General features: G+C 53.5%; 1 protein-coding gene across 2 annotated transcripts in view; it reads left to right on the forward strand.

Moving 5' to 3' along the window:
* The window catches only part of PREX1 (phosphatidylinositol-3,4,5-trisphosphate dependent Rac exchange factor 1), a 169,487-nt gene that overhangs the window by 52,183 nt on the left and 103,642 nt on the right, over positions 1-13,662 (forward strand). For both annotated transcript variants that reach the window (XM_024559770.4, XM_045194688.2), the window contains exon 2: positions 11,608-11,679. In XM_024559770.4, coding sequence (XP_024415538.2) covers positions 11,608-11,679 — 72 coding nt within the window. The remainder of the gene's footprint in view (positions 1-11,607; positions 11,680-13,662) is intronic.

A 13,662-nucleotide genomic window follows, 5' to 3' on the forward strand; every position in this document is an offset into this window, starting at 1 on the left:
CACAGGCTAAGGGGGGACCTGGCTCCCCCACCAACCCCAGGAACAATTGTTTGGGGCGATAGAAAAAAAAGTTGGGCCAGGAAAAAACAAAACCTCTTGAAAGTCATTGTCTTCAGATGTCAAGTGTCAGCCCCGTGGAGAGGAGACCACATTCCACCCATTGTCCCGCTGCAGATGGGCACAGGGACCCCAAGACGTCCAGCCACCCCGCCCTGCATCCTGGGGCCCTGAATGACTTAGCTGGCTTTGTCTGGGACATTCCGGCGGGAAATACCACCCGAAGCGGAGCCTGTTCCCAGCCACCACTGTCGCGGTCACTTTAGGCTTTTCCTCGAAGCCACCCGCCCATACGAGCCCCAGACCAGCTTGGGCTGATGCTGATAATAAGACAGAGACTCATTTCGTGCCTATGAACGTACTTTCTCCCAACTTAACCAAATTCTCACAAGACCCCATGAGGGAGCTACCTTTCCTGTGTGTGCACATAACAGGTTACTGGGATCGAACTCACACACCGTACAATTACCCACTGAAAGTATAGAATGCAGTGGTTTTTAGGATATTCACAAAGTTGTGCAACCATCACCACCTTCTCATTTAAGGACATTTTCAACACCCCAAAAAGGAACTCCGTTCCCGTTAGCGCCCATTTCATAGCGAAGGAAACAGACGCAGAAGCCGCTGAGGGTCACAGAGCCAGTAAATGACTGAGCCAGGATTTGTGCCCAAAACACTCGGCTCTGGCGACCTTTTCTTCACTGTGCTGCAATGCAATTGTTCTCAACTGCGGGAGGCTTTGCTCGCCCCTGCCCTCCAGGACACTGGGCAGTGTTTGGAGACATTCCTGCCTGTCACAACGGGGGGCTGCTGAGGGCACCTAGTGGGTAGAGACCTGGGAGGCTGCCAACAGCCTGCCATGTACAGGATGGCCCCCCATGACAGAAAATTATTTATTCAAAAACCAGGGCCCCACTCTTGTGGGCCCTGCTCTAATCTCATTCTGCAATGAGCCCATTCTTGAGGAAAAAGGGCTGAGGGACTTAGAGGAGTGGGAAGAAGTTGGGGGGAGAATAGGAAGGATCTCAAACCACATTACGGGTGTAGGTGACAGCAACCTAGAAGCACGGAGAAGTCTCAGCAGGAGAGAGATCTGTGCTCCACTAGTGATGTCTGTCCGGGCTGAGGGTGTTGAGAGAAATGTCAGTCTTCACGCTTGTCAGGCTTGTGCCTGGGATGGGAGATGCACACTCCAGTGCCCACAGGGCCCGACTTGAAGATGAGTGCAGGAGCAGGCCGGGTGGTGGAAAACCGAGGAGTGCCCACTCTGGGTAAAGATGGAAGCTGCCTCTCTCCTGCAGCTTCCTATAGCCCTGCGGGCATCTGAGACCAGTGGTTAGCTTTTTCAAAAGAAGCCGGGAACTGAGATTTGAATGGGAAATCTGATACTCAAACGTAGACCTGAATTTTCCTGAAGCCCCGAAGGTCAAGCGACACACGCCTGTGGGCCCCTGGTTTGAGACCCCCTAGACTGACTTAGAGCTCAGTGATGTGCCGGGGGTACGGCGTACATTTTTGCCGAAGGAGTGGTGAGTTCAGGGAGGTCGCAGGCTGGGCCCTGCCCCTGGAGTGGGGTCTGTGGGGGCCAGGGTGTTGGCTTCCCCTCTGTGGTTCCCCTCTTTGCACGGTTACATCAGACCTGTTTACGACAGGTTGTAGCAACTTTGTTTTTGCTTCAACTTCCTCCATGGTTGGGGCTGGATGAGAACTGAGCACCTTTCTTCATGCTTAGAAGCTGGGTGGGGATGGGTAGGGGGGTGTTTTCCAGACAGTTGAGTGATTAACCAGTTAAACACATATTTATTGAGGGTCTATGATATGCTGGGCCCAGTCTCGGAATCTGGGGATAAGTGACCTGGAGAGGCAGACGTCATGGCCTTCTCTGAACTGATGCTGTGCGGGGGGAGCTGGACAGTGGACCGATGAGTAGATGTATGTGAGTTCATGGGGGCAGGTGCTGTGAAGAAAGCAGGGCAGGAGCAGGGACGGACAACTCAGTCGGGATGGTGTTGGAAGGGTGCGTGTGCCACAGGGTCTTCGCACTGACTTTCCCTCTACCCGGAATGCTCTTCCCTCAAACACCCACTCAACTGCCCCCTCTCCTCAGTCCCAGAACAGGCGCTGTGAGCCAGGGGTCATTGGTGCCTATTCAGTGCCAATGGGAGTCCTCAATTTGGGTGCAGATGAAGGGGGAAACTGTACTTGGTGCAAACTGCTCAGTGGTGATGTAGCAGGGTTGTGATACAGCTCAGTCGTGTTGCAGCTCAGTTCCAGCACTGCGCAGCTTTGAATTGGCACGGCTTTGGCTGTGAGGTGGCTCCAGGGGACCTCTGTCTAGCAGAGAGCACCGCTCCACTCCAGCCCACTACCTAAGGCTGCTTTGCTCTGCTGAGATAGCCCCACAGGTCGAGTCCGGGAAACTCACCCTTGGGTGGGCTTCCTGAGCCACAAGGGAGCTGACTTATATAAGTTCCTGCTTCTGGTCCCTGATTGTTCTGTCCTCATGCAAATGAGGACTCCAGATCCTCACAGTTTGATTGGTCCAATAAGTGGAATGGAGCCACTGTGATTGGTCAGTGAAGATGTTAATGAGGCTCTAGCTGCACAGCCCTGATTGGACAGGGAAAGCTTTAGTCCTATTGGTTGAAATATGATTCTAGGACTTCCTTTATAAGGGTTGCCTCAGAGGTCAGGAGGACAGTGCAGGCGGGCAGGCCAGTGCGGGCCTCTTCCCTGGACCATGGCTTGCATGAGAGGCCCCTGTTCAGCAGTGTCTTTTAGGCTCTGTTTTTAAATTTGAGCCCATTTAGCCACCACAAGCCCTTCTAGGTAGGGATTTTTTTGGGGGGGTCCACACTGCTCAAATTTATCTCCAAGAGCTTTCTCTGAATATCTGATAGCTACCCTCCAACCCTGTCCCTCTCTGTCCTCTTCTGCTGCTTTATTTTTCTTCATAGCATTTATTCTTATCTGCCACTTTATTTTAAAGCCTATTTACATTCTGTCTTGCCCTGCTCCGTGAGGCGGGAATTCGGTCTGATTTGTTCATTCACTGACGTGTTGTTGGCTCCTAGCACAGTGCCCAGCTCGCAGTGGTGTGCAGTCAGTGTTGACTAAATGGGTGAATGCGGAAATGAATACCCCCCCTCAACCCCCCCCACCCCCCTGTGACAAGGTCATGTCTTGCTTGTGTCTCTGGTGCCCAGCTTGATGCCCGGTGCACAGGAGGCCCTGGGTAACGCTTGCCGGCGTGGGTAGTACCGGATGATGGCTTTCTCCCCCTGGAATATAATCACAAGCAATTCTTCCTTGTTTCCCTTCGTAGTCCAGTTCACCTCCCTCGTTCAGCCCCTGTGCCACCTCTTCCAGGAAGTCTTTGTAGTTACAGAGTTTTTAACTGAATCATCTTGCCTAAATCTCCACAATTGCCTCTTTTTTTTTTTTTTGGATGAGGAAATTGAGAAGTTGGGTGACTCACTGAGGCCACGTGGTTGGCCGTCGGGTGCAGTGAGGTGGGGAGGTGTGCCAATGAGGCAGCGAATGGCTTTGTGTGACGGCGATAGGGCTGTGGTGGCGCTCTACAGTTTATAAAGCTGTCTCTCCTCCGCTCACCCCAGGGCACTTGGAAGCAGTAGAGAACAGAACTGTTTATAGGATGGAAAAACCAAATGGCAATACACAAAGATAATGTAGGATAAATGTAAAAGTCCCTGGCACATAGTAGGAAGTCTGTAAGTGGGGCTGGTCCGATTCCAGAAGTCTCCTTGAACACAGTGGGTTCAAGTTTATCTACATCAGGGCTTGGACTCCCTGAGGATACTGATGATACTCCACTGCCAGCACCTGCAGTCCTTTGCCTGGTGGCCTTGTCTGTCCAGCAGGGCGGCTTCTGCACTTTTAGGGCACATCGGAAGTTGCAGGGAATTAACACCCGCTTCCTGCCTTCCAAACAATGACCAATAGGACTGGCGTATAAATGTCCCAGCTCCCTTAACTCCTGGGGATCACTCAGAAGTGTGTGCTCTACTCTGGCTCTCCATCCTCCAAGGGATCGAACCCCATCACCCGCCCTGACTACTTGCTCCATCTCATTCCCTCTGTTGACTGCGCTTCCCTGCCTGTGTTTGCGGGGATCATCTCGCTAGTCACCTACTTGCACTCAAATCCTTGTCTCAGGGTTTGCTTCTGTGGAGCCAGCCCAGGCTCCTGTCTTGGCAAACTGCTAACTGCGCCCCAGGCCACACCCTCTGCATATGCAGCTGCTGTAGATAGAGCTGGTTGGTACTCAACATGCTGACCTAGCTTATGCTTTGAAGACATTTAAATCAAAGTGTGGTAATTATGACAGCGCAGTTTTCTTTTTGAATTTGGCACTAGTGCTCATATTGGAGGAAACAGCCTCCTACTCCCACTGTTGTTCAGGGCAACCTGGAATCAGAAGTGCCCACCCCTTCTGTGCTCCTGTGTTGAGCGCGTATTGGGCACCTCCTGTGATCCGGGCACCGAGCTGGATTCGGGGGCTCCCAGCGTCAGGGTGAAGGGAAACACAGAGGTGCCAGGCTGTTGACGCACTGTGTCGCCTTTAGTCCTCACCTTGGCACTTTGAAAGGTGAGGCCCATCACACAGACAGAGCCTGGCCGTCTGACTCCAAGCCCTGTTGGCATTCATGTCCCTGTTTCTTCTTTTCTAAAAAGGGGATCCTCACAGCACAGCCCATGGGATTGTAGGAAGGAGAGACAAGCTGATCATCAGCTACCCGCTGAGCCCGTTGTACCGAACTCTGCTCTGTGACAGGCACTGGTCTAGGCCCGGGGTGGGGGGCAATGCCGCATGCACAAACCACTGCCCTCCTGGAGCTGGCTTTGCAGGGGGCAAATGGCAACAAGCAAAGGAGTAGATAAGTGTAGGTGGAGGTAAGTGCTGCAGGGTGAGATAAGGAAGGATGAGAGAGAGTGGAGGGGAAGCATGGGCTTCTGCTTTAAATGGGGCAGTGGGAGAAGGCCTCTCAGAAGTGACATTTGATTCTAGATGGGAGTGAACTAAGGAAAGGGCTCTGTGGATATCTGGAGAGTCTTCCGTACAGAGAATAGCAAGTGCAAAGGCCCTGAGGTAGGACTGTGCTTGGTATGTGTATGGAATAGTATGGAGTTCTCAACTGTAGCTTGTTTTAGTGCTCCCGGGAAGAAATCCATCTGTTAAAGATACAATGCAGTGTAACATATTTATGCTGTGACTGTAGAGTCTTTTGGACAAGCTGGTTCTGGGTCAGTGACTCTGTTCCCAGCACAAGCCTGCCCCAGAGGGGGTGCTTGCTGAGAATGGGATGGGGAGGTTTTTAATCTCAGCCTGGGTTGCCGTGGGGCTGCGGACGGGGCTGGTCTGGTGTTCCGCCCCAGGCTGTGGAAGTGCCAGGCCAGCTCGTGTGGGCTGGCCAGGATGGGCACCTTCCTGGGGGTGCTTTGTGGTTTCCAGAGTCAACATGGAGAAGGAGGGGTGGGCAGCTCAGAGGCCCCACTGCAGAAGGAAAGCCTTGTCATCTCGTATTGCCTGGCTCCTGCTCTCCTCTCTGCCTGCGGACACAGCCCGTTTGCACGGGGCCACGGGCCACGTGTTTTCCAGGAAGAGAATGCAGAATGAGCTTCCTGAGGGAGGTGATAATTGGGGAAAGATGCTGAGGAAGTGATAATTGGGGTGGGCAAGAGAGAGCCTGGAACATTTAGTAACCTCCTGTCCAAAAAAGAAATTATAAATTTAAAACGTTTAGTTTACAGAAGGACCTTTGATTTAAAGGCAGCGTATTTGTTGTAGAACTTTGGAAAAAAACAGAAATGAAGAAAAAAATTGCAGTCACTGATAATTCCACTCTCAGCATTATGTTTCATGGCTATAGATGAAGCCCAAATAACAGTGCATTAAATGGGATGGAAGTTTCTCTCTCTCTTACTGAATTATAGGCAGCTCTGAACAGATACGTAGGCTCCACTCTCATCACAGACGTAAACTCCTCTGCATTGCTGCTTCATCCTCTTCAACACCTGGCTTCCACTTCTTGGTACAAGGTGGCTGCCTGACCTCTGGGCATCACATCTGCTATCTAATCAGTAGGAAGGAGGAGCAGCAGAAGAGAGTCCTTGCTTCCTTTCTCCCCTCATCCCCAAGGATACTTTTCAAACAGTTATACACAATACATTTACTTGTACTCCACTAGCCCAAACTTAGTCCATGGCCACACCTAGCTGAAAGGAAGCTGGGAAATACAGCCTTTATTCTAAAATCTGGGGCTCTATTTCCAAAGGAAAAGGAGAGACCAGATATCGGGGCATAGCTGGTAATTTTGGCCATCCTCTCACACAATTTAGGGTAGTCTGTACTTTGCTTTTCTATGCTTATTTAGAGATAACTTAACCCAAATTAGATTATATTTTACGTACTTTTCTGTAACTTGGATTATTGTTGCAGCTAGGGATACATCAACAGCCTTTTTGTGTGTGTGTGTCATTAAACGGACTCTTACAAACCAGTTTCAGCGTGATTTTCCTTTGTCAAATAAATTGTCAAGATGGACAATTTATTTGACTCAACTTCAAATGATATTATTATACATGAGATTCTGAAGTTAACCTTGATGACACTTGTGAGATTTATTTTTCCCTGAGGGGTAAATGCCCACAACTTGAGGGGATGGAGCATAGGATTTGGTCTTAGAAGGCGGGGGTCAGTGGTCACTGGGGGCTCCCCAAACTCTGGCCTGTGTGGTATTGCTTGGAGCAGGCTGTGCAAAGCCCTCCTCTGCTGTTGTTATTACTGTTTTATTATTATTACCTGGACTCAGGCCTTGCTCTCCCATGGTGCTTTGCCTCCCTGGCCCCCCACTACCCAGATCACATAGGGGGCATGGGGTCCTCGGAGCATCCCCTTTCCTTTGTCCTTGCTGTGGTCTGGGATTGCCCTGCCTCCCATCTTCCCTTCCCTCTAACTGGTCCCCTGGCCCTCTCAGGTTTCGCCATATGTCTGGTGAGGTCACCCTGGCCAAGACGGGGATGTCCTTGGGGGCACCCGGGCCTGCTCCCCTCAGCGATCAGGTTGCCAGCACTGGTCTCAGAGAGTGACTTCGAGGCTTCTTCCCATCCCTGTCATCTCCAGGGAGACATTTATCCTCCCAAGGCTGTGGCCACAGGTCCCAGACAGATGGTGGGTCCCCAGGGGCACCCCACAGGGCAGCTGCTCCCTGTTTTTTGCTTGTGCAGTGTGTTGTCTGCAGTTACTCACTGGCGATGTGTTTGGGGACTCATCACCAGGCCAGGCTGCCTGGATTGGAAGCCCAGCTCTGCCCCTGCTAGTTGTGTGGCTGTGGGTGAGCTGAGGGATGTGTGTGCTGGCGGCTGGAAGTGGTGCTGGCGTACCCCCTCCCCCGGGGTAAGGGGTCTGGACAGCAGGTGCTGCCAGGTGTATGAATTGGTGTGGATAACTGTGGAAGATGCCAAGAAGTGTGTGTGCCGCGTTTAGAAATGTGTGTGTCCAGCAACCTGTAAACCAGAATTCTTTATTGCTTCTCGATTCACATGTGCATGGGAAGTGAGCAAAGGCACCATCTCCGGGGCGGGCAGTACCTTGCAGGGGGGGCAGGTGCACAAGTGGCCCTCCTCTGGGGAGGGAGTTTGATATCCACACGGCACACGGGTAAAGTGACCTGCCCTGGGTGCACACTGAGGAGGCTGCTCACGTGCGTCCACCTGCGTGCCCACCACTCCGGTCCAGAAGGAGAACATTTGCAGCACCCCCAAGGGCTCTCTTGTGCCCCTTCCCAGTCTGTGCCTCCCCAGATGTGACGCATTTCTTTTAGAAAATGGTTTAAAGCAAATTTGGCTTAATGCTAAGATTTGCCCAAGCGGAGCCACGGTGTGTCTGTGGGTGTTGGTCAAATTTTTCTTTATCTTTTTCTGGATCCTCGCCGTATGTCGCCCTCATCATCATAGCAAGGAAAAGAGGGGGACTTGGGCAGATGTGGGGCAGTGGCCCTTGCAGATGTGTGGCAAGGACAGGGCGTGGACAGAGTCCATGGCCGGGGCCGAGTCCCAGGCAGCCTGGCGGTCCTGAGAATGGTCTCATCTCTGCGGAGGTTTCCTGGACGAAGGCTGAGCATTCCAAAGCTGTCAGGGCTGAGAAAAGGAGTTGCCCTGAGGGTCCCTTCAACCCCCACTCCCACCCCCCCACACACAGGGCATCGAAGTCGCCTGGAAAAGCCGGTCGGACCTTGGGTAGCATGAAGGCTGGACCCAGAGCCCCTGCCTGCCCATTCTTTCCGGGTCACGAGTTGCCCATTGAGCCCGTCAGTCTGGCCTGTTTGTGGCTTCTCTGTGGGTGGCCTGAGCCTTTCATTGTCCCAGCACAATAGCGGTGGCCCTGCTCATGTGAAGAAACCGGGACAGGAAGCCCCGATCTAGGTCAGCCTCCCTGCACGCCGGTTTCCTTTGCTTGCTGGCGGTGCTCGGTGAGGCTGCCTCCATCTGCCTCCAGTCTGAGGAGGCTGGGAGCCGGATTTCCCAGCAGCATCACAGGCTCTGTTTAAAACAACCTCTAGGAACTTCTTTTCCCTGTCCCCACCACCCATTGCCCTTTAAAAAGAAAAGCCAGCAGCCTACCGAGTGGCCCGAGTTTAGGCTCTGGCTGTGTGTCAGGCCCTGTGCCGGGCACATTCCATCCCTTCCTTTGGTTTCTGTGCTGGCTGTGTGCCAGGCGCTAGTCTGGGCCTGCTGCGGCAGCGGGGAACTAGGGAGGCGAGGCCCCTGTCCTCATGCGGCTTCCATTCGCTTTATGCCAATACATCCTGAAAGGCAGGACAGTGTTGCTGTGCTCTCCATACTTGGGAAGAGTAAACTGAGACTCAGAGAGGCCAGTGCCCTGCCATGGGGGCACATACACAGCAGGAGGGAGGAGGACTGCACTTTAAACCCAAACCGTCAGTGTCCAAACCTGGCCTCTGTTGTTGGATGAGGGTGAGTTTCATCCCAGTCATGCCCGCTTCTTACCTGGGCTCTCCCTTAGGGGCTGGCTTAACCTCCGTCTTCACTTGTTAAGTATGCTCTTCATGCAGGATAGGAAGGTGGTAGGTGCACGAGGGCCTCATGAAGGTGACATTGGAGCTGGGGCCTGATGAATGAGAAGAAGTTGGCCCAGGGGAGAGCTGGGGGAGACTATCCTGCTGGTAGGAAGGGCATGTGCAAAGGTCCTGAGGAAGGAATGTGCCTGGCAGGTGGAAGGGACAGAGAGAATGAAGGTGTGGCTGAAGATTATTGAGGTATGGGGCGGGGGCGGATGCAATGCTGGAAGGTAAATTCAGAGAGATTAACTAGGACAAGGTCGCGGGGACCTTATGAGCTGTGGAAGGAGCCCTCGAGAGTTTCAAGCCATGTCTTGACAGGATCTGATTTACATATTTAGAAGGCTCCCTCTGGCTGTCCCTGTGGAGAAAGGACTTTTGGTGGGAGGGAGGGGGTGCAGAGAACAGGGAAGAGGTTACTGCATTAGTCCTGGCAGGAAGTGATGGTGACGTGGACCAGGTGGGTGGCTGAGGAGGTGGGGATAAGTGGTCGGATATTTAATACATGTAAAGGTGAAGCTGATAGCATCTGTGGACAGATGGAAATGGAGTGTCGGGGGCGGGGGTTGGCTGGAGCTCCGGCAAAGGTGCCGTTGAAGTCAGGCTGGGAAGAGCTTGGTGCTGTGGGGTAGAGGGGGGTCAGGACCTAGGTTTCGGGTGGGTTAAACTTGAGATGCTCCTCGGACGGCCAGGTGTGGATGTGGAGTGGGCAGAAATCCAGGTAGGAGGCTGGAACATCAGTGGAGGAGCCCGGGCCAGGGTGGTAGACAGAGGTGGAGGGACTGGTGCATAGTGCCTGCGGTGAGTGTGGGCAGGGGCGAGGCTGCCGTGCTCGGTGTCCCCGACTTTCCTCTCTGTGACCTGCTTTGTGGAGACCTGTGGGTGGCCAGCTCCTCATGATAGCCATGAGTGTTTGTCTGGGTGACGGGAAAGGACCCGACAGCTGTCATCTTCCCCTGCTTCCCTCCATCCTGGACGGCCCCTTCATCTCCCCACCACGCAGAGATCTCCCAGACACGCGTGGTTGGACGAGACGTGCCCTTAGTTAACCTGCAGCTGAGCTCTGTGCGGGGTTTGCTGCACACGGCTGGCCTTGGTCTCCCTCCAGTGCTGTCTCCCATCTCCCTGTCTGCCCCGTATTCTTCCGTCCCCTCACCTGCCCACGGGACCTTCTCAGTAGCTCATCTTCTGTCTGCTCTCCCACCCACACCAGCCAGGTCACCATCATCTCCAACAACTACACCCCTCTACTCTGGTCCCCCTACTTTCATGCCCGGACCCTAAAATTCAGTTCCTCACAAAAATGGAGGGCTCTTTGGCCAACATTGAAAAGTTGGGAGGCTTTGCTTTTAAGAAATCGTAGCTTCTGGTTTCTGTTGGAAAAAAACCAAAACCAAAGCCCAGAACATCTGGTGATACCGGGCCTACTGCCTTCCCTCCTGGCCACGCATGGGGGGAGCGAGCGGCCACCCCTGAGACGGGCGTGTGCTGCCCGTTCCCCATGGACGCCACCGCTGCTCCCCTTTGTCGCCTGCTGCGCCACTGAGGACAGAAATGATTTCTGTGTTCCGAGCCCCCGAGAAATGTGGCACAATGACTGGGGTCCATCCCTGCAGTGGGATCCCGGGCAGCCGTAAAAGCAGACCGCGGAGGCCCCCATGTGACGATGGGGAGAGGCCTCTAAGCGATGGTGGTACGCGGAAAAGGCAGGGCCAGCATGTCCTGTGTTATTGGGAATATGAAAAGGGGGAAAATAAGAGTATGTGTGTGTGGATATACGCACACACACATGTGTGTTGGGTTTCCTAGCTTCGTGGAGGTATATTTGACATGTAACAGTGGGGAAGTTTAAGGTGTAAGGTGTCTGCTTTCATGTGTGAATGGCAGTGTTATAGTCATCACCGGGTGTGCGTCAGTTCCCCCGAGCTTGTTCACCTTCCACCTGGATGGTTGTGCTCTTCCACTGGTGTGTGTGTGTGTGTGTGTGAGTGTGTGTGTGTGTTTACATGAAGCTGTTCGGGAAGGATGTGCTGGAAACTAGTAGCTGTGGTCCTGTGGGAGGTGGGGAGGGGAGGGACTCCATGGGTGGGGCCGGGGGTGTAGGAGAGAGACTTTGTATTTATGACTTTGGAACCATGTGAATGTGTTACTGTTTAGAAGTTCAATTAAAAAGGAAAGAAGGGAAAGAGCGCTGGTCCGAGAGGGGCCCATGGGAGGTGAAGCAGGGCAGGGCTTTGGGGAGTTTTCTGCACAGGGCCTGGGGTAACAGATGCCCCGTAGGCATTTGTTGCGTGAATGGCAGAGTAGTGTTTCCTTATTCCCTGCCCGTGCCCCTGCACTATGCTACCTCCCAGGTCCTAGTTGGCACTTGACTTTGTGACCCTTCTTTTGAGCCACCCTGGGGAGATCAAGGCGTGGACACTCACATCTTCCTGCTTCCCTCCTCCAGGCATTCCTGCATCGCATCCGGCAGAATGTGGCGGACTCAGTGGAGAAGGGCCTCACGGAGGAGAACGTCAAGGTGTGGACGCTTGGGTTGGCCCCTTTGCACACTGTCCCTGCTGCTGGGGGGTCAGGGGCGCAGCCTCCCAGCCAGCAGCTGGTTTGGTCTTCCTGCGCACGCTCCCTGCAGCCCCTAGGGGCCTCTCAGCCCTGCGAGCAGACTGTGCCTGGTGGATGTCAGGAAGACTCAGCCTCAGGCTTCCAGTCCCCAACTCAAGACTTTCTCCCCTTGCTCAGCATGACCCTCCTACCTTCCACCCTCCTCGTGCCAGCGTGCCAGGCCCCCTGGCTTCGAGCCAGCGGAAAATCCCTTCCCGAGCGCCCCCAGGAGCCTGACACCTCCAGCTGCCCTCCTGGCAGCCCCAGCCCCTGCCCTGCTCTGGGCATTGAAATGTCGAGGCCGGGAGGATGAATGATTGGGCCCAGGCTTCGTTTTGGCAGCAGCTCTGCGGAGTTTCGGGAGGACGTCAATAGGCCCTCTGTGTGCATGGCGGAGGCCCCTGTGCTCCCCGGGCCTGGCTTTCTCTTGTGACCTCACTCTCTGGGAAACCGCCTTCCGTCCTCGGGGCTTCAGGGTTCTGGTCCTAGAGAGGAGGGGAGACAGGGCAGGGAGGGGGTCAGCGGGGCCAGCATGTGCAGCGCACCAAGGACTTGGTCAAGCAGGAGCCGCCCCCTGCCCGCCCACATGTCCTGATTAGTCTGGACGGTGACCTTGCACGTTGACAATTCACGTTGACAATTCGGAGCCCAGTTTTTGGGATAGGAAAGCTGAGGCTTAGGGAGGTGAAGAGGCCTGTTCAGGGTCACTGCGTGGCTGGTCCCTGGGTGTGCTGAGATCGGAGCTTTTCATACAGTCATTCACACTCATTCATTCAGCGAGTATCTACTGAGCACTTACTGTTGTCGCATCTCTTTGTGACAGTCCGTTACAACTTAAAAGTTGTTATAATTTCAAATTGTATTAGCCTCTTAAAAAATTACCTGTTTTATGAGGTGTGACTCACATACAGTAAGGGGCGCAGTCCCAAGGGTAGACTCCTCGGTACCCCTCCCACCACATACCCTCCCCCTGACACCTGCCCCAAGGACAGCTGCTGATTGGTTAGCATTGATTGGCTTTGCCTGTCTTTGAATTTTACATAAAGATGAGCTCTTTCATCGTGTCTGGAATCTTTTGCTCACTTACGTCTGTGAGATTTACCCACGTTGTAGCCATGACCCATTCGTCTTTGGTGCTGTGTTCTATTTCACGCTACGAAGTACCGCGGTGGACTCACCCGCTCTCCTGTGGATGGATATGTCTGTTATCTCCAGGTTTGGCTGTCACAGCCATTCTTGTCACATCTGTTGGTGGACATAGGCTCTCATTTCTTTTCAGTGTAAACTCAGGAGACAGATACTTATTTTGAAACTTTACAGCCACTCCTGGAAGCAAGTACAACGTAGGACCTATCAAATGTGTCTTTGGCATAAACAGAGATTCAGCCATGTGATCTCGGCAGAAAGAGAGAGAAAACCAGCCACAAAGTGGAGTGATTCTTCCAGCCACTGTCTGCATGAGCATCCAGCCCCCCCACACCCCGTCCGCCCAGGGCAATGCCTGGTGCTCTCAGACTGCCGCAGTGGGTGGGTGGTCTTTAGCCCTCAGCCTCCCTGACCACCCGCAGGCCGTCTCCCCCCGCATACTTGCTGGTACATTCCCAGGGTCCTTTGGGCCCATCTTCATTCCTTCAGGCCTTCACTCAAATGTCACCTTCTCAGAGTGGCTGTCTCTGGTTTCCATATTTAAATTCGCAAACTCCTGCCCTGCCCTGCCTGGGACCCACTTCCTGTTTTATCTTTTTTTTATTGCTTCTTAACACCCAGAAAACTACAGTTATTTGTTGTTTGTACCTTTTGACCAGCACGTTAGCTACAAGGGGCGAAGGCACTTGTCTGTTCCCTGCGATATCCCCTGGGCCTCTGACAGCACCTGGCACATAGTAGGTGCTCAGCCAATGCT

The sequence above is a fragment of the Desmodus rotundus genome, chromosome 6, assembly GCF_022682495.2.
Source record: "Desmodus rotundus isolate HL8 chromosome 6, HLdesRot8A.1, whole genome shotgun sequence".
Lineage (NCBI taxonomy): Eukaryota > Metazoa > Chordata > Mammalia > Chiroptera > Phyllostomidae > Desmodus > Desmodus rotundus.